Raw genomic sequence first — 26,225 nt, 5'->3', positions numbered from 1 at the left:
TGACTAGGTTTTAGTTTGTTTCCCAGTCTTCCTACCCAGACCTTGTGGGAAAGGAAAAGCAACCATGATGCTCTTGTCCATATATCCAATCCTGATATGCTGATCTCATAACCCATCCTCATTACTTGTCCTCATACCTTGTCCTCATATTCCATGTTCGTATCCTGGCCTCATATCCCCTTCTCATATCCCATCCTCATATCCCAACCTCATATCTCCTCCTCATATCCCGACCTCATATCCCATCCTCCTATCCAATCCTCATATCCCATCCTCATATGCCATCCTCATATCCCATCCTCCTATCCCATCTTCATATCCCCTTCTCATATCCCATCCTCATATCCCAACCTCATATCTCCTCCTCATATCCCGACCTCATATCCCGTCCTCATATCCCATCCTCATATCCCGTCCTCATATGCCATCCTCATATCCCATCCTCCTATCCCATCTTCATATCCCGTCATCATATCCCGTCATCATATCCCATCCTCATATCCCAACCTCATATCCCATCCTCATATCCCAACCTCATATCCCGACCTCATATCCCATCCTCATATGCCATCCTCATATCCCATTCTCCTATCCCATCTTCATATCCCGTCCTCATATCCCGTCATCATATCCCATCCTCATATGCCATCCTCATATCCCATCCTCATATCCCGTCCTCATATCTCCTCCTCATAACCCCTCCTCATATCCCCTCCTCAAATCCTGTCCTAATTTTCCTGACTTTATATCTATCCTCTTATCTTGTTATCATATCCCATCCTTACATCCTGTGTTCATATCCCATCCTCATATCCTGTCCTTATATCCTGTCCTCATATCCCAACCTCATATTCCATCTTATATCCTGACCTAATTTCCCGACTTTAGATCCATCTTCTCATCTTGTCATCATATTCCGTCCTTACATCCCATGTTCATATCCCGTCCTCACATCCCAACCTCATATGCCATCCTCATATCCCCTCCTCCCATTCCGCCTTTATATCCCGTCCTCACATCCCAACCTCATTTCCCGTCCTCACATCCCAACCTCATTTCCTGTCCTCATAACCCATCCTCATATCCTGTGTTCATATCCCATCCTCATATCGCTTCCTCATATCTTGACCTCATATTTCGTCCTCATATCCAGCCTACATATCCAGTCCTCATATCCTGTCCTCAAGTGAGGCGGAGCTGTGATGAAGGAATTGTAGGCTGAAAATAGGGGGCGTGGCTTTGTGGGCATGTGGTTCAAGCTGGGCAGACAAATTCACCAGGGGATGCAGAGCGGAGCCTGTGGAGTAAGGCTTATCGAATTGTAGTTTTGCCACAGCTGGAGGCTAGTGTTGGGCGCAAATATTAGCATTTTCGAATTTTTATTGCGAATATTGCAAATTCGCGAATATTGCGAACATATTCACTATATATTCGAAATTGGGAATATTCGCTTTTCTCCCGCATATTCGCATATGTGAATATTTGCATATTCTTCTTTTCACTTGTGGGCCAATTAGAATGATGCAAATACACTTGTCAGACGTTATCAACAACATCCCTAGCAACCAATAGTAAAGTTGCCCACCCCCTCACTGTTTTCTTCCTTGAATACGCAATTATGCGAATATTCACATATGCAAATATAACGAATATGCAAAATTTGCGAATATAGGACGAATATTCCTCTATATATTCGCAAAATATCTTGAATTCGAATATGGGCAATGCCGCTCATCACTACTGGAGGCTCCCAGGTCATAGAAATACTGGGATAAGGCATTGTATTATAGACCTGGAGGCACTCCATGGGCCACCATATGGTGCATGAGTATTGCACTGGATTTTAGGGAATAATATATGACAATACAACATATGATATAAAATAATGGAATCCATTATAATCCTATCATGCATCCTATGTTAAATCTGTTTTTTCCTCCATTTAAAATTTGAGGCACAACATGGACCCATTATGGTGCCCATATTTAGGATTTATTCTAGGATTGGCATAAAACCAATGAACAATTTACTGTATTTTTTGCAGATATAGGGCAAACAATTGTCAGCAAGTTATGTCAGCGCCTCCTTTATAAACTAATCCTTGAGATCGGAATGTTCCGTCACCTACACAAAGACACAAAAAAAACACAAAAATCGTGTTTAAGAAAATTTCTGCCAATGTTCAATTGAGCTGAAATTCCAGGCACACCCGCCAGCTCTGCGGTCATTACACCCGCTTAGTGGACATCGCCGCAGATCAGAGTTAATTAAATAAACGCGGCTCTAATTAAGGCTGGGCCGGCAGGAAACGTATGCAGGGAAATATTCCTTTGTCGATGAGCTGCAATTAAGAGCCTGATCAATAACAACATAATGCCTGTAAAAATGGGGCCGCTGCACCCTGGTGGCTCCAGAGGACACAAAGCCCATTCATTAATTTAAAATTGGGATTTCTGGTCAATATAGAAATATTCTCTTATAATGTCAGATTTACCCAGAAGCTGCTAAAAATGTCAATAGCTGCGAAATGATAATTTGGTTTAGTTTATTTAAGAAGATTAAATTTGTGTTCTTAAAGGGAGATTATGTGTAATACTTGGAATAAGTTGTAAAGATACATTAGATAGATATATAGATATGAGGGATAGATATGAGATAGATAGATAGATATGAGATAAATAGATAGATATGAGATAGATAGATAGATATGAGATAGATAGATATGAGAGATAGATACGAGATAGATAGATAGATATGAGATCGATAGATAGATATGAGATAGATAGATAGATATGAGATAGATAGATATGAGAGATAGATACGAGATAGATAGATAGATATGAGATCGATAGATAGATATGAGATAGATAGATATGAGAGATAGATACGAGATAGATATGAGAGATAGATATGAGATAGATAGATAGATATGAGATAGATAGATATGAGAGATAGACACGAGATAGATAGATAGATATGAGATAGATATATATGAGATAGATATGAGAGAGATAGATAGATATGATTGATAGATAGATATGAGATAGATAGATATGAAAGATATTAGATAGATACATATATAGATAGATATGAGATAGATAGATATGATAGATAGATATGAAATATATAGATAAATATGAGATAGATGATAGATAGATAGATAGATAGATAGATAGATAGATATGAGATAGATAGATATGAGATAGATAGATAGATAGATATGAGATAGATAGATATGAGATAGATAGATATGAGATAGATAGATAGATATGAGATAGATACATATATAGATAGATGTGAGATAGATACATATATAGATAGATATGAGATAGATAGATAGATAGATAGATAGATATGAGATAGATACATATATAGATAGACATGAGATAGATAGATAGATAGATAGATAGATAGATAGATAGATAGATAGATAGATATGAGATAGATAGATATGAGATAGATAGATAGATATGAGATAGATAGATATGAGATAGATAGATATATATGAGATAGATACATATATAGATAGATATGAGATAGATACATATATAGATAGATATGAGATAGATAGATAGATAGATAGATAGATAGATAGATAGATAGATAGATATGAGATAGATAGATATGAGATAGATAGATAGATATGAGATAGATAGATATGAGATAGATAGATATGAGATAGATACATACATAGATAGATATGAGATAGATACATATATAGATAGATATGAGATAGATAGATAGATAGATATGAGATAGATAGATATGAGATAGATTGATAGATAGATAGATAGATATGAGATAGATACATATATAGATAGATATGAGATAGATACATATATAGATAGATATGAGATAGATAGATAGATAGATAGATATGAGATAGATAGATATGAGATAGATAGATAGATAGATAGATAGATATGAGATAGATAGATATGAGATAGATAGATATGAGATAGATACATACATAGATAGATATGAGATAGATACATATATAGATAGATATGAGATAGATAGATAGATAGATATGAGATAGATAGATATGAGATAGATTGATAGATAGATAGATAGATAGATAGATAGATAGATAGATATGAGATAGATAGATATGAGATAGATAGATAGATATGAGATAGATACATATATAGATAGATATGAGATAGATACATAGATATGAGATAGATAGATAGAATATTTACAATATATTAACATATATTGAATGTTTTTTTCACACAAAGATAACTTGAGTTATTCAGACCTGTACATGAAACATACTGTAAAGAGATCTAACGTGCTATTGTTTAGGTACATAACTGACACCCCTGTACTGTTCTTCCCCCATGGATCTGATCACTTCCGGTTTCTTCTCTGATCTGTGGCCGTACGGTTACTTTGTCATGTTGTACACACTTTCCCACAATCCCCTTGCTTGTTTGCACATCGGAGACTATCTGCCAACACTTCCTGAGACCAGGAGACTGCACTATCTGAGCCTGTACGACCACCTTAGTGGATTCCATGAGGGGGACGTTACAGCTTATCATAACAAGACAACCACATGAGGGATTAGTAAGGACATTTTCTGTAATGCTTGTACATTTGAAATGTGTTTAATTTCACATAATGTATCAATTTAGACCTATTTATCTTACTGGAAAATGATTGATAAATATGCATAATTTCAGGCTTATTTTCAGGTTGTTATACTCATCATGTCAATTAGTAACAATCTATTTTTTCTCTCATTCATTAGGGGGCATCCTCGAGTCTGGTGGTGAAGTTTGCAGATACAGATAAAGAACGCACAATGAGACGTATGCAGCAAATGGCTGGACAGATGGGAATGTTCAACCCCATGGCTATTCAGTTCGGAGCTTATGGCGCCTACGCTCAGGCAGTAAGTACATGGTCCAGTGTTAGTCCAGCACTATACAGTGTATTCCATTGGGTTGCCCATATGCAGGGCCGGTTTTAGGGGGCAACCTGAGTAATTGCACAGGGCCCCATGTTCAAAAGGGCCCCCTGAACTCTAGAGGAACATTACTACATTTTGCCACGATTTGCGCAAAATTGTGACAAAAATGCCGTGATTTTATACAAATTGTTTCAGACTACAGTAATGTGAGAGTGGCCCTGTGGGAGCCCGGGCTTCAGAGAGCCCACAGAGCAGAAGAGACACTCACACTGTATGGTAAAGGACCTTCCTGATGATGTCATCGCAGGTCCTTTACCATACAGTGTACAAAGAGGAGGAGGAGGTAATAGGGAAAAGCATGGGGGGAGGGGGCTGTGAGGAAGGAGCGGAGACCAGTACATGTGATGATGAGCATATAAACTGTATATGGGGGTAAAGTTAGCAATATATGGGGGTATAGGTATCAGTATATGGGGAGCATAGGAAGCAGTGTATAATGGGAGAAGGGGGCCATAGGGAGCAGTGTATATATATATATATATATATATATATATATATATATATATGTGTGTGTGTGATAGGAGGTTTTACGGAGCAGTATATATGTGATAGGAGGTCATAGGGAGCAGTATATATATATATATATAGGAGGTCATAGGGAGCAGTATATGTGAGATAGGGGACATGCGGATCAGTATATGTGAGCTAATGGTCATACAGAGCAGTAGATATGTGAGATAGGGGACATACAGAACAGTATATGTGAGATAGGGGACATACGGAGCAGTATATATGTGAAATACGAGGTACATACAGAGCAGTATATGTGAGATAGGGGACATACAGAACAGTATATATGTGATAGGGGGTCATAGAGAGCAGTATATGTGAGATAGGGGCCATACAGAGCAGTATATGTGAGATAGGGGCCATACAGAGCAGTATATGTGAGATAGGGGCCATACAGAGCAGTATATGTGAGATAGGGGACATACAGAGCAGTATATGTGAGATAGGGGACATACGGAGCAGTATATGTGAGAAAGGGGACATACAGAGCAGTATATGTGAGATAGGGGCCATACAGAGCAGTATATGTGAGATAGGGGCCATACAGAGCAGTATATGTGAGATAGGGGTAATACAGAGCAGTATATGTGAGATATGAGGTCATACAGAAAAGTATATATGAAAGAGGGCCATGGGGAGCAATGTTTGGAGGGGGGAGGGTCTTTTGGTCCAGTCTGGGGTCTGTACACCAAAGGGCATCACCAACACACAGAATATCTGATTGGTGAGACGAGCTGATCACTGGTATACTGCGGCCTACGAGCTGGTCACTGGTATACTGCGGCCTACGAGCTGATCACTGGAATACTGCAGACTATGAGCTGATCACTGGTATACTGCGGCCTACAAGCTGATCACTGGAATACTGCAGACTATGAGCTGATCACTGGTATACTGTGGCCTACGAGCTGATCACTGGTATACTGCGGCCTACAAGCTGATCACTGGAATACTGCATACTATGAGCTGATCACTGGTATACTGCGGCCTACGAGCTGATCACTGGTATACTGCAGCCTACGAGCTGATCACTGGTATACTGTGGCCTACAAGCTGATCACTGGTATACTGCGGCCTACAAGCTGATCACTTGTATACTGCGGCCTACGAGCTGATCACTGGTATACTGCGGCCTACCAGCTGATCACTGGTATACTGCAGCCTACGAGCTGGTCACTGGTACACTAGTATACTGAGGCCTACGAGCTGATCACTGGTATACTGCAGCCTACGAGCTGATCACTGGTATACTGCGGCCTACCAGCTGATCACTGGAATACTGCAGCCTGCATGCAAGCTGATCACTGGTATACTGCGGCCTACGAGCTGATCACTGGAATACTGCAGTCTACGAGCTGATCACTGGTATACTGCAGCCTACGAGCTGATCACTAGTATACTGCGGCCTACGAGCTGGTCACTGGTATACTTCAGACTACGAGCTGATCACTGGTATACTGCAGCCTACGAGCTGATCACTAGTATACTGCGGCCTACGAGCTGGTCACTGGTATACTTCAGACTACGAGCTGATCACTGGTATACTGCAGCCTACGAGCTGATCACTGGTATACTGCGGCCTACCAGCTGATCACTGGTATACTGCAGCCTACAAGTTGATCACTGGTATACTGTGGCCTACGAGCTGATCACTGGTATACTACGGCCTACAAGCTGATCACTTGTATACTGCGGCCTACGAGCTGATCACTTGTATACTGCAGCCTACGAGCTGGTCACTGGTATACTTCAGACTACGAGCTGATCACTGGTATACTGCAGCCTACGAGCTGATCACTGGTATACTGCGGCCTACCAGCTGATCACTGGTATACTGCAGCCTACAAGTTGATCACTGGTATACTGTGGCCTACGAGCTAATCACTGGTATACTACGGCCTACAAGCTGATCACTTGTATACTGCGGCCTACGAGCTGATCACTTGTATACTGCGGCCTACGAGCTGATCACTTGTATACTGCAGCCTACGAGCTGATCACTGGTACTTCAGCCATCTCTCTGTTTTGGCACTTTGTGTCTTCTATGCTGTAAAAATTACTTTTACCCACAGTTGCCAAAAGTCAGAGAGGAGTGGCCAGGGATCTACAATGCCCCGGGGCTGCCAAGCCTCTCTTCTCTGGCATCACAGCACTGCCCCAGTCTGACTGGCATGCAGCTCTGTTTCTTTCTCAGTCAGTGAGCGGTGTCGGGGCGGTGCTGTGATGTCGGAAAAGAGATTGCAGATCCCTGACTACACCTCTCTGACTTTTGGCAACTGTAGATAAAAGTCATTTTTAACAAAAAGTATTCACTATGAGGGAGATTTATGAAAGCCTATGTATAGGATGCTACTCTCATTTTTAAAAAGACCTCTGATCGGTTGCTATGGGCAACTCTACCACTGATCCTATGCACAGGTTTTCATAAGTCTCCCCCTATATAGTTTAGATTTGGACCCTATAATGCATTTGTGTTATGGCCTTTAGCTGAGATGCAGCACAATTCTACATGGTGATCTTTGGTCATGTGACCCATGGGTCTCACTTTTATTTTGTCCCAGGGCCATACTGCCCTGCCCATCTGTATATTAAGACTTTAGAACAAGCAGATATCAGCAATGTCTTCTGTAATAATCTCTTGAGGGAATTATTGTTCGTAGTACCAGGGCAGTGGTGAATTTACCTCTAGACCAACCAAGGCTCAAGTCTAGGGTTGCCACCTTTCTTGTAAAAAAATACTAGCCATGCTAATTAGTTATATATGCGTAACATAGGATACACATATGCAGGGGGAAATTTTGTCCTGAACACTATAACTTTTTTTTATTTCTCCTTATACGGGCCTGTATGAGGGCTCGTTTCTTTGGTCCCCGCTCTGTAGTTTTTAACAGTACCATTTTTGTTTTGATGTGACCTTTTGATCGCTTTTTTTATTACATTCGGGAGTTGCAGTTAGTTATAAACTACAACTCCCAGCATGTCCTGTGGCTCATCAGCTGCCCCAAACAAAAACTAAAACTCCAAGCATGCTGGACTATACACACTGCCCAAAAAAATAAAGGGAACACTTAAACAACACAATGTAACTCCAAGTCAATGACACTTATGTGAAATCACACTGTCCACTCAGGAAGCAACACTGATTGACAATCAATTTCACATGCTGTTGTGCAAATGGAACAGACAACAGGTAGAAATTATAGGCAATTAGCAATACACCCCAATAAAGGAGTAGTTCTGCAGGTGGTGACCACAGATCACTTCTCAGTTCCTATGCTTCCTGGTTTTGGTCATTTTTTAATGCTGGCAGTGCTTTCACTCTAGTGGTAGTATGAGACGGAGTCTACAACCCACACAAGTGGCTCAGGTAGTGCAGCTCATCCTGGATTACACATCAATGTGAGCTGTGGCTACAAGGTTTGCTGTGTCTGTCAGCGTAGTGTCCAGAGCATGGAGGTGCTACCAGGAGACAAGCAAGTACATCAGGAGATGTGGAGGAGGCCATAGGAGTGCAACAACCCAGCAGCAGGACCGCTGCCTCCACCTTTGTGCAAGGAGGAGCAGGAGGAGCACTCTGGAATTACATTCTGGAGGCAGCACTGTTTACATACCCAAGGGGCAAAAGGGACAGCTGCCTAAAAATGTATAGGTGTTCAGATTTCAGAGGGAAGCCTCCATGCATCTTTTATTTACAGTGTGTATCTTTGTTACTCTCCATAAGGATACCTGCCGATATCCTATATAATTGTAGGACAGGGGGCACTAAGCATCAATTCCTATATTGGGTCCAGTTTACCTAGTTCAACATTGGATGAAGTAGTGACTAGAAAATGAGCACTCATAGCAATTGATGCCATGCATCCACAGTGTGGATCCACTGGAGGAGGTAGACAGGCTCAGCTTGCATTTTACAGTCATTTGTAAAAATTCCCAGAGGAATAGGAAATTACATTCAGGAGGCAGCATTATTTACATACCCAAGGGGCAAAAGGGACAGCTGCCTAGAAATGTATCGGTGCTCAGATATTAGGGGAAGCCCATATGCTTTAATTTACAGTGTGGATCTACAGGAGGTGGCAGACAAACTCAGCTTGCATTTACAAAGTCCAGACTCTGTCCCACACATAGTAGTAGCCCCCCACTTCCTTTTCCTGTGTTCTGTCTTGGTGTCTCTGCTACTCTGCATAAGGAGACCTGACAATATCTTATATAACTGTAGGACAGGGGGCACTAAGCACCAATTCTTCTACTGGGTTTAGCATGCCTAGTTCAACATTGGATGAAGTAGTGCCTAGAAAAATGAGTGCTCGTTGCAATTGATGCCATTTATTTACAGTGTGGATCCTCTGGAGGATATTGACAGGCTCAGCTTGCATCCACACAATCCTGGCTCTCTCTTGCACCAGGCCGTAGCCCTACTCCCACTTTCTGTGTTCTGTCTTAGTGTCTCTGTTAGGCTAGGATTCCACTGAGATTTTTGCCCTGCGATTTTTTTGGCTTAAAAACACCAGAAAAAATGCCAGAAAAACTGCCACAGTTTTCCCTGCATTATGGCATTTTTTCTGGCGTTTTTACCTTTGTGTGGAATTTGACTTTTTTTGGGCCCTTTGGGTTTTTTTTTTATAAAATAGTTGGGTACAAAAAAAAGTAGGGATGTACTTGGGTACAAAAAAAAGGGTACAAAAGGGTACAAAAAAAGTAGGGATGTACTTTTTTTTTAAAATTTTTTATGTAGTACTACACACTGTTCCATGATGGGAGTAGTAGTACCTGTACTATAGACATATCGCTCCGATGCGATCGTCCATTATATAGCAGAGATGCGGAGCGGCTCTATACAGTGCTCGTACCTCTGCTCTGTACTCCGGCCAGTGATGTAAATAGAACATCATTCATATTTTCCGCCCAGAGCTGTGATTGGCCGGATGGTTGCAGCCAATCACAGCTCTGAGGAAAATATAAATGAGTGAGTGGCCGGAGTACAGAGCAGGGATGCGAGCAATGTATACAGCCGCTCCATCTCTGCTATAGATAGGATGATCGCAGCGGATATCAGTAGTGATACCCGCTATGATCTTTTCTTACCTGCAAGTACTACTACTCCTAACATGGAGCTCACTCTGCTCCATGCTGGGAGCTATAGTACCTGCATTAATAGACAGATCGCAGCAAGTGTAATTTCTGACACATGATGCGATCTGTCTATTAATGCAGGTACTATAGCTCCCAGCATGGAGCAGAGTGAGCTCCTTGCTAGGAGTAGTTGTACTTGCAGGTAAGAACAGATCATAGCGGGTATCACTACTGATATCCGCTGCGATTGTCCTATCTATAGCAGAGATGGAGCGGCTGTATACATCGCTCGCATCCCTGCTCTGTACTCCGGCCACTCACTCATTCATATTTTCCTCACTCATTCATATTTTTCAGAGTGAGCTCCATGTTAGGAGTAGTAGTACTTGCAGGTAAGAACAGATCATAGCGGGTATCACTACTGATATCCGCTGCAATCGTCCTATCTATAGTATAGTAGTACTTGTAGTTAAGGAAAGATCACAGCGAGTATCACTCCTGTATAATGTATAGATGCGGCCGGCCTCTCTTCTATGGTCCCCTGCACTGCCGTATATATACACACATGTTCCTAGAGCTGTGATAGGCTGGAACCATCTGGCCAATCACAGCTCTCTGCAGGAAATATGAATATGTGTATATATACGTCAGTGCAGGGGACCATAGAAGAGCTGCCACCACATCTATACATTATACAGGAGGATCGCAACAGGCGATCTGTCTATTAGTACAGGTACTACTACTCCCATCATGGAACAGTGTGTTCCATGCTGGGAGTAGTGGTACTACCTAAAAAAAAGTAAAAAAAATAAAAATGAAAAATAGACACACACACTACATTTTTATTATTGTCGGCTACATTTTTAGCGCTTTACCCGCCCACATAAATTGATCCCTGTTTAAAAATTTAAAAATTAATAAACATTTCGTAATAAAAAAAGATAAATTTCGTTAAACACAATTTTTTCCATCACTACTGTATCTTTTTTTACAAATTTTAATAAAAAAAGGTATCTCCATCATTTTTTTGGATCGCTAAAGTCCAAAAAAGAATAAAAACCGCCTGCAAAAACACAAAATTTTAAACCAACATGGCGTTTTTCTTGGCGTTTTTGCTCTCCCATAGACTTCTATGGGAGGAAAACACCACGATTTTAGGGCAAAAAATGCCAAACTAGGATTTGTCGGGCATTTTGAAAATCCAGCCTCTGAACCCGAAATTGCTGAAAAACGCCAAAAGGATTTTTAAAAAAGCCAAACTGAAAAACGCAGAGTGAATCTGGCATTTTACAGTTTACTATTGACTTGCAGCTAACATCTCGACGTGGCGTTTTTTCACTGAAAAAATGCCGTGCGGGAAAATTGGCGTTTTTTACTGCATTTTGAAAAAAACACCTCAGTGGAATTCCAGCCTTACTCTGTATAAGAAGACCTGCTGATATCCTATATAACTGTAGGCCAGGGGCCCTCAGTATCACATTCTTTATCGGGTCCAGCTTACCCAGTCCAGCACTGGATGAGGTAGTGACTAGAAAACTAAGCGCTCATTGCATTCAATGCTATCCGCATGTCTCCCTCCCGATCCCCGTTCACCATGGATAAGACGCGTCAGGCCATTTCTACAGCTGACACGTACAACACACTTTTCAAGGTCGCGGTAGACTTTATCAGTCCCGAAGCAACGGAGCATCTTATGTTTCCAGCTCTCTGCACTCGAAGGGTTATTGGCTCGCCAAGAACTTTTGTTTACAAAATCTCAGGGACAGAAGACTACATTGGAAATTATGTGATCTGCTTCAGAATGACATGAAGTGACTCCGCATCGAGAGCTAAGCCTTCCCCCTCAAGATCATTACAGAGGAAGGCATCAAAGCGCATAAGCAGCCCTTGCGTCTGACTCTTCTAGCAAGCAAATAGAATGCGATAACCTAAAATGTACTCTCTTCCCCCCTGAGACGGGGGCTCTCCGAATTCCTAACTAGTTTTGTCAGAACTTTCCCCAATGCAGTCAAAGTCTCCGGTCTTCATCCGGCAGATTCCGATCTTCTCTGTCACACACGGTGGAGACGCCGGGGTCCGGGAGGACTTCCCTGCTAGTTTATGGCAGAAGGACATTTGGATGTTCATTAAAAAAATTTTTTTTTTTTTTTTTTTTTTTTTCGAACACTCCTCCAATATCTTAGGAACGTAATGTTCTGCAGGACGGCACCGGCTGGCACATCTGTTCTTCTGTCCTTATATAAGCTGACTATAAATATATATCAGGATGTTCTCCGCCAGCCTCTGGAGGGGGTTCCTTATTTCTGTCTGCTATTAGAAAGATATTCAGGGGGGGGGGGGGGGGGGGGGAAGAATTCTAATCTAATGGTTCAGATAATTGAATTAAAAACTACAGACAAGTCAAGGATCTGAGCTGAGACGTAGCTTGTAGCTTCAGGGCCCAATGCAAAATCTGCAACAGGGCCCCGTATGCCAATTATTGTACAGCTCTCTTATGGGGCAGATGTGCTTTGGGGCCCCCTTAGGCACCAGGGCCCCCAATGCAACAGCTACCTCTAGAGCTACGCCCCTGGATCTGAGGCATCTTCCTTATCCCAGTTCTATCGGGGACAAGGAGGAAGGGAAGGGTGACCTTAAGGAGGAGGCATGGAGTCCTTGATATGTCCTATAGACCAGTGGTCTCCAAACTTTGGACCTCCAGCTGTTGTAAAACTACAACTTCCAGTATGCCCAGACAGCCAACGGCTGTCTGGGCATGCTGGATGTTGTAGTTTTACAACAGCTGGAGGTCCAAAGTTTAAAGACAACAGCTTAAGACAAAGGACTCTATTAACTATGTTGTAATCCTGATCCCATAGAGCTAGCAGTAGTATACAGATAGAGCTGGGAGGTGTATAACTACTACATATCCTGATCCTATAGAGATAGCAGCAGCAGTATACAGATAAAACTGGGAGGGGAGGTGTATAACTACTATATATCCTGATCCCATACAGATAGCAGCAGCAGAATACAGATAGAGCTGGAGGGGAGGGGCATGACTACTACATATCCTGATCCCATAGAGATAGCAGCAGCAGTATACAGATAGAGCTGGAGGGGAGGTGTTTATCTACTACATATCCTGATCCTATAGAGATAGCAGCAGTATACAGATAGAGCGTGAGGGGAGGTGTATAACTACTATACATCTGATCCCATAATGATAGCAGCGGCAGTATTCAGATAGAGCTGGAGGGGAGGTGCATAGCTACTATATATCCTAATCCCATAGAGATAGCTGCAGTATACAGACAAATCTGGAGGGGAGGTGTTTATCTACTATAAATCATGGTCCTTTAGAGACAACAGCAGTATACAGATAGAGCTGGAGGGGATGTGTATAACTACTTCAGTATATATCCTGATCCCATAAAGATAGCAGCAGCAGTATACAGATAGAGCTGGAGGGGAGGTGCATAGCTACTATGCATCCTAATCCCATAGAGATATCTGCAGTATACAGATAGCGCTGAAGGGGAGGTGTATAACTACTATATATCCTGATCCCGTAAAAGATAACAGCAGCAGTGTACAGATAGAGCTGGAGGGGAGGTGTATAACTACTATATATCTTGATCCTATAGAGATAGCAGCAGTATACAGATAGAGCTGGGGGAGGTGTATAACTAATAAAATATCCTGATCTCGTAAAGACAGCAGCAGCAGAATACAGATAGAGCTGGATGGGAGGTGTATAACTACTTCATATCCTGATCCCACGGAGATAACAGCAGTATATAGAAAGAGCTTGAGGGGAAGTGTATAACTATTATATATGCTGATCCCATAGAGATAGCAGCAGTATACAGTTAAAACTAAGGCTAGGTTCACATCACGATTTAACCATCCGATTATCGGACCGTAAAATCGGACAAAATCACATAGAATCGTATGTAAACATTTCTTTGCTATCCGATTTTAAAATCGTATCTAAAAATCGTACAGATGAAAATTCCATCCAATTTCCAATAAAAATCTGATCCTGTTTTTAAAATGAATATGTATGCCAATGGCAATAAAGATTTATATATTTGAAGTCTACTGCGCATGCGTACAAAAAAATCGTGTGCGATTAATCTGATAGAATGGCACAGTCACATGATTCCATGCGATTTACATAGACATCAATAATAAAAAAATCAGACACGATTTTGATCCGATTTTGAATCTGGACGAAAAATCGTGGTCAACCACGATTTTACCTCCGATCTTAAATCGTGCAAAATCGGATGCGGATCAAAACTGATGCATTTGTTGTCTATTATTAAGGAATGGAAGTCAATGGATACGACTTGGCGCGCAGATTTGTATGATTTCAACGTTAAAAATCGTGAGAAGACGTAGAATGGTAAAATCGTGATGTGAATGCGCCCTAAGGGGACGTGTATAACTACTATATATCCTGATCCAATAGGGATGTCATCCAGCTATCATAACTATGTATCAATACAACAGAATCAAATACAATGTAACAATCTCATTCATCCTCCCTTCAACTTCCATCGGATCCTCAATACATTGTAAACACCGCTCTGTGGTGCCCAATGCCCCCTCCCCCTATAGAATTAAGAAGTGACCGCTCTGTAGTTTATTACGTCCCCGCTTCTTTATGTATCAGGCCGATAATGAACTGCCAGAGAACGCTAAAGCAAATTAGGTTCCACTTTCGTGGAGATACAATTAATTTGTAAAACTTTGCAAGCAGCGAGTGGACAGCGAATGCAGGTTTATTACTGTAGAAGCGGATGGCGGCGGCGGCGGTTTCTTTGGAGAGCTGGATTTTTTTTTTCCTTTCTTTTTTCTTTCTTTTGTTCCGTATTTTTTCCTAGACTTTTTAAAAAGCTGCCGGGGACTTTGTGATGGTGAAAGTGCAAATCTAATGGGTGTAATTAGACCTGAGAGCCGAGTCCTAATGCTCCTTCCATATTCATGTGCGCAGAGGCAATGGCGAGCCATTTACGGTGCATAAAGGCTAATGTACAGCCCATTGCCTCCATTACATCTCCCGCCTGGATCAGGATTTTTATTATTTCTAGACAATTTTATGCAGTACGTTCAAAGGACAGGCCTTCGAGAGGCATTGTTATTATAATGTAAAACTAAATAAATAATAATATTCACAGTAAAAAAGAAATAAAAAAATGAAATAAATCAATAACTTAAATAACTAAATCAAATATGTATATATTAACAAAATTACTAAATATTCAGTATTATAAATAATAAAGCATCTCCGTATTAGTGTCCCCCAAACTACAACTCCCAGCATGCCTAGACAGCTGTTGGCTGTAGTTGTTGTAGCAGAGCTAGGTTGGTTGAATATAGCAGAGCTGGGTTGGTAAGATGTAGTAGAGAAGGGATGGTGAGATGTAGCAGAGCTAAGTTGGTTGAATATAGTAGAGCTGGGTTGGAAAGATGTAGTAGAGAAGGGAGGGTGAGATGTAGCAGAGCTAGGTTGGTTGAATATAGCAGAGCTGGGTTGGAAAGATGTAGTAGAGATCGGATGGTGAGATGTAGCAGAGCTAGGTTGGTTGAATATAGCAGAGCTGGGTTGGTAAGATGTAGTAGAGAAGGGATGGTGAGATGTAGCAGAGCTAGGTTGGTTTAATATAGCAGAGCTGGGTTGGTAAGATGTAGTAGAGAAGGGATGGTGAGATGTAGCAGAGCTAGGTTGGTTGAATAAAGCAGCGCTGGGTTGGTAAGATGTAGTAGAGAAGGGATGGTGAGATGTAGCAGAGCTAGGTTGGTTGAATATAGCAGAGCTGGGTTGGTAAGATGTAGTAGAGAAGGGATGGTGAGATGTAGCAGAGCTAGGTTGGTTGAATATAGCAGAGCTGGGTTGGTAAGATGTAGTAGAGAAGGGATGGTGAGATGTAGCAGAGCTAGGTTGGTTGAATATAGCAGAGCTGGGTTGGTAAGATGTAGTAGAGAAGGGATGGTGAGATGTAGCAGAGCTAGGTTGGTTGAATATAGCAGAGCTGGGTTGGTAAGATGTAGTAGAGAAGGGATGGTGAGATGTAGCAGAGCAAGGTTGGTTGAATATAGCAGAGCTGGGTTGGTAAGATGTAGTAGAGAAGGGATGGTGAGATGTAGCAGAGCTAGGTTGGTTGAATATAGCAGAGCTGGGTTGGTAAGATGTAGTAGAGAAGGGATGGTGAGATGTAGCAGAGCTAGGTTGGTTGAATATAGCAGAGCTGGGTTGGTAAGATGTAGTAGAGAAGGGATGGTGAGATGTAGCAGAGCTAGGTTGGTTGAATATAGCAGAGCTGGGTTGGTAAGATGTAGTAGAGAAGGGATGGTGAGATGTAGCAGAGCTAGGTTGGTTGAATATAGCAGAGCTGGGTTGGTAAGATGTAGTAGAGAAGGGATGGTGAGATGTAGCAGAGCTAGGTTACTCAGATGTAGCTTACAGTTGTTTGGGCGATCAGATTTAGTAGAAACAAATTGGTCAGATGTAGCAGAGCTATGTTGGTGTGATGAAGCAGGGCCGGATTGGTAAGGTGTAGCTTTACAACAGTTTTCTCAGGGCATGTTAGGAGTTTAGGAGCTTTGCGGCACTTCGAAAAGTTGCTAAAGTTTTGCAACATTCAAATTTTTCAATATTATTATTTTTTTTTTTTAAAGGACATGATGGGATTTGTAGTTTTATACCATCCGGTAAAAGGTTTTTTCAACTGTTGTAGTTTTGTTAGGGTTTATAGTTTTACAACAGCTAAGATTCTCTATATCAGTGGTCTCCAAACTGTCATTCTCCAGGTGTTGCAAAACTTCAACTCCCAGCAATGCCAGATAGCTGGGAGTTGTAGTTTTGCAACAGTTGGTTGTCCTCACTTTGGAGTCCCAGTCTCCTATGTAACACGTGGCTGTGGTTGCACATAGTGCACCTATATAGTAGGAATGGGATGGTCAGATGTAGCAGAGCTAGGTTGGTTGGATAGAGCAAGACTTGGTTGGTTCAAATGTATTATGGCTCTGTTGGTCAGATGTAGCAGAGCTAAGCTGGTTAGATATAGTAGGGATGATCAGATGTAGCAGAGCTAGTTGGTCATATATAGTAGGGATGATCAGATGTAGCAGAGCTAGTTGGTCATATATAGTAGGGATGATCAGATGTAGCAGAGCTAGTTGGTCATATATAGTAGGGATGGGATGATCAGATGTAGCAGAGTTAGTTGGTCATATATAGTAGGGATGGGATGATCAGATGTAGCAGAGTTAGTTGGTCATATATAGTAGGGATGGGATGATCAGATGTAGCAGAGCTAGTTGGTCATAAATAGTAGGGATGGGATGATCAGATGTAGCAGAGTTAGTTGGTCATATATAGTAGGGATGATCAGATGTAGCAGAGCTAGTTGGTCATATATAGTAGGGATGGGATGATCAGATGTAGCAGAGTTAGTTGGTCATATATAGTAGGGATGATCAGATGTAGCAAAGCTAGTTGGTCATATATAGTAGGGATGATCAGATGTAGCAGAGCTAGTTGGTAATATATAGTAGGGATGATCAGATGTAGCAGAGCTAGTTGGTCATATATAGTAGGGATGGCATGATCAGATGTAGCAGAGCTAGTTGGTCATATATAGTAGGGATAGGATGATCAGATGTAGCAGAGCTAGTTGGTCATATATAGTAGGGATGGGATGATCAGATGTTCAGATGTAGCAGAGCTAGTTGGTCATATATAGTAGGGATGGGATGATCAGATGTAGCAGAGCTAGTTGGTCATCTATAGTAGGGATGGGATGATCAGATGTTCAGATGTAGCAGAGCTAGATGGTCATATATAGTAGGGATGGGATGATCAGATGTAGCAGAGCTAGTTGGTCATATATAGTAGGGATGGGATGATCAGATGTAGCAGAGTTAGTTAGTCATATATAGTAGGGATGATCAGATGTAGCAGAGCTAGTTGGTCATATATAGTAGGGATGGGATGATCAGATGTAGCAGAGCTAGTTGGTCATATATAGTAGGGATGGGATGATCAGATGTAGCAGAGCTAGTTGGTCATATATAGTAGGGATAGGATGATCAGATGTAGCAGAGCTAGTTGGTCATATATAGTAGGGATGGGATGATCAGATGTTCAGATGTAGCAGAGCTAGTTGGTCATATATAGTAGGGATGGGATGATCAGATGTAGCAGAGCTAGTTGGTCATATATAGTAGGGATGGGATGATCAGATGTTCAGATGTAGCAGAGCTAGTTGGTCATATATAGTAGGGATGGGATGATCAGATGTAGCAGAGCTATGTTTGTTGGATTTAGCAAATTTTAAAGTGCCGTTTGCATAAATAAAAGACAAGAATTTTGTTAATCTATATCGAGCTCCGGGATTTTCTCTTTACATGTTGGATATAGCAAGACTGGGTTGGTTGGATGTATCATGGCTTGGTTGGTCAAATATAGCTAAGACTCCCTATACCAGTGGTCACCAGACTGTAGACCTCCAGATGTGGCAAAACGACAACTCCCAGCATTCCCACTGGGAGTTGTAGTTTTACCACAACTGGTGGTCCTCAGTTTGGAGACCTATGCTTAATATCTTATGTAACACGTGACCTTGGTTGCGCATAGAGCACAGGGGGTCTAAATTTATTTAAATTTTAATATTACGCCATAGCGGTGGCAGATGCCAGGACGTTAATAAAACAACGTTTCTTCGACTTCCCTGGCATAGAGAGGAGCGTTGGCATAAGGACACGTGTTAAATATACATGAGAATCTGGTGCAGCTGCCTTGTCTGCCATAACAACAAAGTGCACCCTCCAATCCCAGAATGCAATGGACTATGAGTTCCAGCGAGAGCCCCACAAAGCCCTGCGGCGGGTGATTTGTTTCTTCTGGCGGGCAAGGCCAACCGGGGTGAGGTTATTGATCCTGTGCCCAGAGCCAGATGTAGAGTGGTAGCGTCCAGATCACCAGCCGTCCCACACTGAGCAATTCATCTTTGTGATGTTTGCCAGAGAAAATAGCATATTCATCATGGTAATTCATTCTTCCACATAGCAGGTGCAGCATAGTTGGGATGGTCAGATGTAGCAGAGCTAGGTTGGTTGGAAAGAGCAAGACTGGGTTGGTGAGATGTATCATGGCTCGGTTGGTCAGGTGAAGTAGAGTTAGGTTGGTCAGATATAGTTGGGATGAGATGGTCAGATGTAGCAGAGCTAGGTTGGTTAGATAGAGCAAGACTGGGTTGGTGGGATGTATCATGGCTCGGTTGGTCAGGTGAAGTAGAGTTAGGTTGGTCAGATATAGTTGGGATGAGATGGTCAGATGTAGCAGAGCTAGGTTGGTTAGATAGAGCAAGACTGGGTTGGTGGGATGTATCATGGCTCGGTTGGTCAGGTGAAGTAGAGCTAGGTTGGTCAAATATAGTTGGGATGAGATGGTCAGATGTAGCAGAGCTAGGTTGGTTAGATAGAGCAAGACTGAGTTTGTCCCATGTATCATGGCTTGGTTGGTCTGATGTAGTCGAGTTAAGCTCACTAGGTATAGTAGGGATGGGATGGCCAAATGTAGCATAGTTGGATTTTTCCTAGTTGTGTTTGTCAGATTACATGTCTCCAACACATTTCTCCATCCAGGATCATCATGTATACTCATCAAGAGGCTGTGTGGCAGTGGCTGCCTCCTACCACCAGGGGCACTGTTGGGGAGGGCTTAGGGGGCCATACAATTCTGCAGACTGTCAGGGTGTGCTGGTAGTTGTAGTTTCCTAGTGACCAGCTAAGACCTAGGGATATTCTATTGGGTACTGCTAGTTGTGATTATTTTTGGGGAGTTGGGGGGTCCTGCCAGTAACTTCTGATATTTTTTGTCTGTTCTCTTTCTTCCAGCTGATGCAGCAACAGGCCGCCATTATGGCTTCCGTAGCACAGGGTGGATACCTGAATCCCATGGCCGCCTTCGCAGCTGCCCAGATGCAACAAATGGCTGCGCTGAATATGAATGGCCTGGCGGCTGCTCCAATGACGCCAACATCAGGTAAGAATTCTACCACAATGTTCTTCATAAGATCTTCTGCTACATAAAAGTCACCTACAATATGATAAGATATTAGAGTCTTCATCATGGAACATACATTTCATGGCCCAAACCATTGTCCAGGAGAATAGGGGTCAGCAATGGGAAATTATTGTCACAATAAAATGATACCTGCAAGTACGGTACTTTTTTTTTTGTACATAGGAGCAGTATTATAGTAGTTAGTTGTATATCATTGTACATAGGAGGCAGTATTATAGTAGTTATGTTCTTGCATATAGGAAAGAGAATTATAGTAGTTACAGTATATTGTTGTACATAAGAGCAGTATTATAGTAGTTATATTCTTGTATACAGGAGGCAGTATTATAGTAGTTATATTCTTGTACATATAAGCAGTATTATAGTAGTTATATTCTTGTATATAGGAGCAGTATTATAGTAGTTATATTCTTGTATATAGGAGCAGTATTATAGTAGTTGTATTCTTGTATATAGGAGCAGTATTATAGTAGTTGTATTCTTGTATATAGGAGCAGTATTATAGTAGTTATATTCTTGTACATAGGAGGCAGTATTATAGTAGTTATATTCTTGTACATAGGAGCAGTATTATAGTAGTTATATTCTTGTACACATAAGCAGTATTATAGTAGTTATATTCTTGTATATAGGAGCAGTATTATAGTAGTTATATTCTTGTATATAGGAGCAGTATTATAGTAGTTGTATTCTTGTATATAGGAGCAGTATTATAGTAGTTATATTCTTGTACACAGGAGGCAGTATTATAGTAGTTATATTCTTGTACATATAAGCAGTATTATAGTAGTTATATTCTTGTATATAGGAGCAGTATTATAGTAGTTATATTCTTGTATATAGGAGCAGTATTATAGTAGTTGTATTCTTGTATATAGGAGCAGTATTATAGTAGTTGTATTCTTGTATATAGGAGCAGTATTATAGTAGTTGTATTCTTGTATATAGGAGCAGTATTGTAGTAGTTATATTCTTGTACACAGGAGGCAGTATTATAGTAGTTATATTCTTGTACATATAAGCAGTATTATAGTAGTTATATTCTTGTACATATAAGCAGTATTATAGTAGTTATATTCTTGTATATAGGAGCAGTATTATAGTAGTTATATTCTTGTATATAGGAGCAGTATTATAGTAGTTGTATTCTTGTACATAGGAGCAGTATTATAGTAGTTATATTCTTGCATATAGGTGGCAGTATTATAGTAGTTATATTCTTGTACATAGGAGCAGTTTTATAGTAGATATATTCTTGTACATAGGAGCAGTATTATAGTCGTTATATTCTTGTACATTGGAGGCAGTATTATAGTAGTTATATTCTTGTACATAGAGAGCAGTATTATAGTAGTTATATTCTTGTACATAGAAGCAGTTTTATAGTAGTTATATTCTTGTATATAGGAGCAGTATTATAGTAGTTATATTCTTGTATATAGGAGGCAGTATTATAGTAGTTATATTCTTGTATATAGGGGCAGTATTATAGTAGTTATATTCTTGTATATAGGGGCAGTATTATAGTAGTTATATTCTTGTACATAGGAGCAGTTTTATAGTAGATATATTCTTGTACATAGGAGACAGTATTATAGTAGTTATATTCTTGTATATAGGAGCCAGTATTATAGTAGTTATATTCTTGTATATAGGGGCAGTATTATAGTAGTTATATTCTTGTATATAGGGGCAGTATTATAGTAGTTATATTCTTGTACATAGGAGCAGTTTTATAGTAGATATATTCTTGTACATAGGAGACAGTATTATAGTAGTTATATTCTTGTATATAGGAGCAGTATTATAGTAGTTATATTCTTGTATATAGGGGCAGTATTATAGTAGTTATATTCTTGTATATAGGGGCAATTTTTATTGTGAAAACAAACAAAATTACAATTAACATAAATTCTTACAATGCAAAACAAAAATAACAAGCATTGTACACACAATGACTACTCAACTAGAGTATGTACAGAGTAATATTAAACTTAGAAAGTCCACATTTGCTGGAAAAGGAAAAACACAAAAAAATTTAATAAAATAACATGACATCATCCGTGTTAAACCAAAGAGACATTCCTCCATAATTTCCCATTATTTTGGTTTCTCCGTATCTCTAATGACTTTACCCACTGGAGCTCGGACATTATCTGGCTTACTGCTGTGATGTGGTGGAATGGCTCATTGTGTATGGACACTCGGGTTCTCATGTGCCAATGGTAATATTTAGTGATAGTAATTATAATGTACATAGTCCCCCTGTCTACACTCCTGTTACTGGATGGTACAGCATATATGATGTCAGGATACGTCAGGTTCTGCAGTAATGGGATGTTTAGCTTACCGGACACTTCTTCCCATATCCTCCTCCCGCCCCTGCAGTCAGATATGAAATGCTCCATAGTCTCCTCCTGCTGACAACCCAGAGGACAGTTCCTATCAGAAACGCTTAGATATTTCAGGTTACCCCTGACAAAGAGCCTCCCATGGAGCGACAGCCAAGCTATGTCAAAGAATTTTGCAGGGAGTCGTTTCCCATTGAGGAACTTTAGACTTTCCTGTAAAGTGTTGGTCACACAATCCCTCAAGGCAAGCGGAGAGCAGAAGAAAGCCCTACAAACCCTTACGTATAGATCCTTCCTTGGCTTACTCTCTATATAGGACTTCTCAATGCGCCATCTCTTCAGACATCTGAGCCCGTATTCCAGGTACGGGGGGAGGTAGTCACGCGTCCATCTCCCCCTCTTGAGACTGCCGCCTCGCACCCAAGACTCTGCAAAAGGCAATATCCAGTCCCTGATACTATTCGCCCACAGGGAGCTGTTGTTTGAGTCCATGCAACCAAAATTAACTTTTAGAAACATGGAGTCAAAGAACACCCTTGGATTCAGCATATCCAACCCACCCTCTCTCCTCTGTAGGTAGGTGACCCCTCTTTTTATCAGATTCAACCTGTTCCCCCAGAACATTTGGAAGAACAGGCTAAAGAGCCGAGCGGAGAAAGATTCTGGCAAAGGAAAAACAACAGAGACATATAAGAAGACGGGGACCAGGTAAGTCTTCAACATTTTAACCCTTTCTCTATAGGTCAGCCTCCAGTTCTTCCAGCGCTGAACCTTTGCATTTCCGGCTTCCAACTTCTCTTCCCAATTTAGTTTGGCGTTATCGTCCCTCCCGAATTTGACCCCTAGGATTTTAATATAGGAGGAGGCTCTCACAAATTGGGGCAGATCAAAATCTGGATCAGTATCTGATACCCAGAGAGCTTGACTCTTCTCAAGGTTGACCAGAGACCCTGAGGCCTCCGAGTAACTTCTGATGGCCGCAGACAACATCTCCACCTCACGAGGCTCAGATATCACTACGGTCACATCATCCGCGTAGGCAACAACACTCAGGGGTAGGCAGTGGGGGACCGGCACCCCCTGAAAACCACACTCCTGCAGTGACCTCAGAAACGGGTCTAAGGCAAACACATACAGCAGCGGACTCAGTGGGCAACCTTGTCTCACCCCCGCCTCAACCCTGAACGTGTCACCCTGCCAACCATTGATCAGAGGAAAACTCTCGGCCTCACAATACAAAGTCTTCAGCCAATCGATGAAATGTCCCGGAATACCGTACTTTGACAAAGTGGCCCATAGATACTCATGATCTACTCTGTCAAAGGCTTTAGCCTGGTCAAGACTGACAACATATCTCCCACACCTCAGGGCTTTACATCTCTCAAACATCTCCCTTATGGAGATCACTGCCCCAGAGATGTTCCGCCCTTTTACTGTGCCATACTGACAGCCTGCCAACAGTGCCGGGGACAGACAAACTAACCTAGAAAACAGGATTTTTGCCAGAATCTTCCTGTCGACATTCAAGAGGGCAATTGGCCTCCAGTTCTTGATGTCACTCGGCTCTTTACCTTTAGACAGCAGAATCAGCGAGGACACTCTCATGGATGGAGGCATCAGGTGACTTTCTAGACAATTTGTGTAAACATCCACGAGGATTGGAGCCAAGAGGTCTCTGAATGTCTTATAGAATTCTGCTGTTATCCCATCTGGACCTGGTGCCTTCTTCACATGTAACTTATCAATGGCCTCTTTGACCTCCGCCACCGTCAATTCTGCTGTCAAAGGAGAAAAGTCCAAATCATTAGTATCAGGGAGCGGAGTTGTCTCCAAGAATTGGGTCATCTTGTCTCTATCCAAAACCTTCCTCTGAAACAAGTCAGCATAGTACGATCTCACCACCCCCAGGATACCCTCCCGAGATTCCTGCAAAACACCCTGGGAGTCAGTGAGACCGGTGACAGATTTATTTGCCACCCGCTCCCGGCAATTCTCAAAGGGATCAGGAGACCCTAAGGACCCATAATCCCGTTCAAGAACCAGGGAGGTATACCTGCTGTACTGATACTGCCTTATCTCAGATTTCAGCCGGTCTATCCTTTGTTGGTCCCCACCCGCCGAATACAGTGACTCCAATTCTTTCCGCAGCTTGAGATACTGGCCATACTTACTCTTCCCCTTTATAACTGACAGTCTCTTTAAGAGGGTTCTGATCTCATCCTTGACATCCTCCCACCAGGCGGCCATATCATCATAGAAGTCCACCCTCTCTAGTTGACCCTGTATAAGAGAGTGAACCTGTCTCTGCACAGAAGGATCCTCTAATAGGCTGGAATTCAGTCTCCACAACCCTCTACCTGTCTCAGGACCCTGTGTGACACCCAAACAGAAATATAAGGCCAGATGGTCAGAATAAGGGACGATCTTCTCATCTTTCTCACCAATCGTCTCTGTAGGACTAACCAGAGCCAAATCTATCCTACTGCTTCTTCCACCACAAAAATAGGTAAACTTTGCCTTCCGACCACCCTGCACAAACACATCTGACAACCCGGCCTGTAGAATGATGTTGTTTAAGACCTTGGAGTCTCGGGTTAGAGGTCTTTTAGATGTTCTGTCACTAGTTGTTCTGGAGGCATTAAAATCTCCGGCCAAGATGACAGGGACAGACGTGAAGAGATATGGCTTCACTTCATTATAAAGGTTAACCCTTTCAGTCACTGTCTGTGAACCATAGATATTAATGAGTCGGAGCCTTCTACCCCGAATAGTAACTTCTAGCATTAGGCACCTTCCCATCAATACCTCTGTCAGCCTATGTATAGTTACATCATTGGTGGTAAAGAGGATAGAGACCCCAGCACTTGGTTCCACAGCCAGTGACCAAAAGGATGGACCAGACCGCCATTCACGCTCTGCCTCACGTAACAGTCCTTGAGTATTTAAACGTGTCTCCTGTAAGAAGAAGATGTCAGCATCAATAGACTTTAGATGGTCATATACGACGTGTCTGGTCCTCCTCACTCTGACACTGTTCACATTACTGGAGAACACTTTAAGGGTAAAGTCGGCCATCATAACAAAAGAAAGCAGAAGAAGCAGAGATGTCACCCCCATCATCACAGATCTGAGTCCGAGCCCTCCTGCTGACCACCTGTTTCCATGTCCGATTCGGACAGACGTTTATCCCGTGGGGGTCTCCTTTTTGTGGGGGGATCACCCTCTTGGTCTTCAT

General features: G+C 41.7%; 1 protein-coding gene across 17 annotated transcripts in view; it reads left to right on the top strand.

Annotated features, from left to right (window-relative positions):
- CELF4 (CUGBP Elav-like family member 4) overlaps nt 1-26,225 on the top strand; it is a 1,140,249-nt gene that overhangs the window by 997,373 nt on the left and 116,651 nt on the right. For all 17 annotated transcript variants that reach the window (XR_008848282.1, XM_056542932.1, XM_056542937.1 and 14 more), the window contains exons 6-7: nt 4,757-4,900; nt 20,450-20,597. Coding sequence is in view for 16 of the 17 variants with exons in the window: in XM_056542932.1 (XP_056398907.1) it covers nt 4,757-4,900; nt 20,450-20,597 (292 nt within the window). In the remaining variant the exon portion in view is untranslated. The remainder of the gene's footprint in view (nt 1-4,756; nt 4,901-20,449; nt 20,598-26,225) is intronic.

The sequence above is a fragment of the Hyla sarda genome, chromosome 1 (genome assembly GCF_029499605.1).
Source record: "Hyla sarda isolate aHylSar1 chromosome 1, aHylSar1.hap1, whole genome shotgun sequence".
Taxonomy (NCBI): domain Eukaryota; kingdom Metazoa; phylum Chordata; class Amphibia; order Anura; family Hylidae; genus Hyla; species Hyla sarda.
This window is presented reverse-complemented; position numbering and strand designations above follow the sequence as displayed.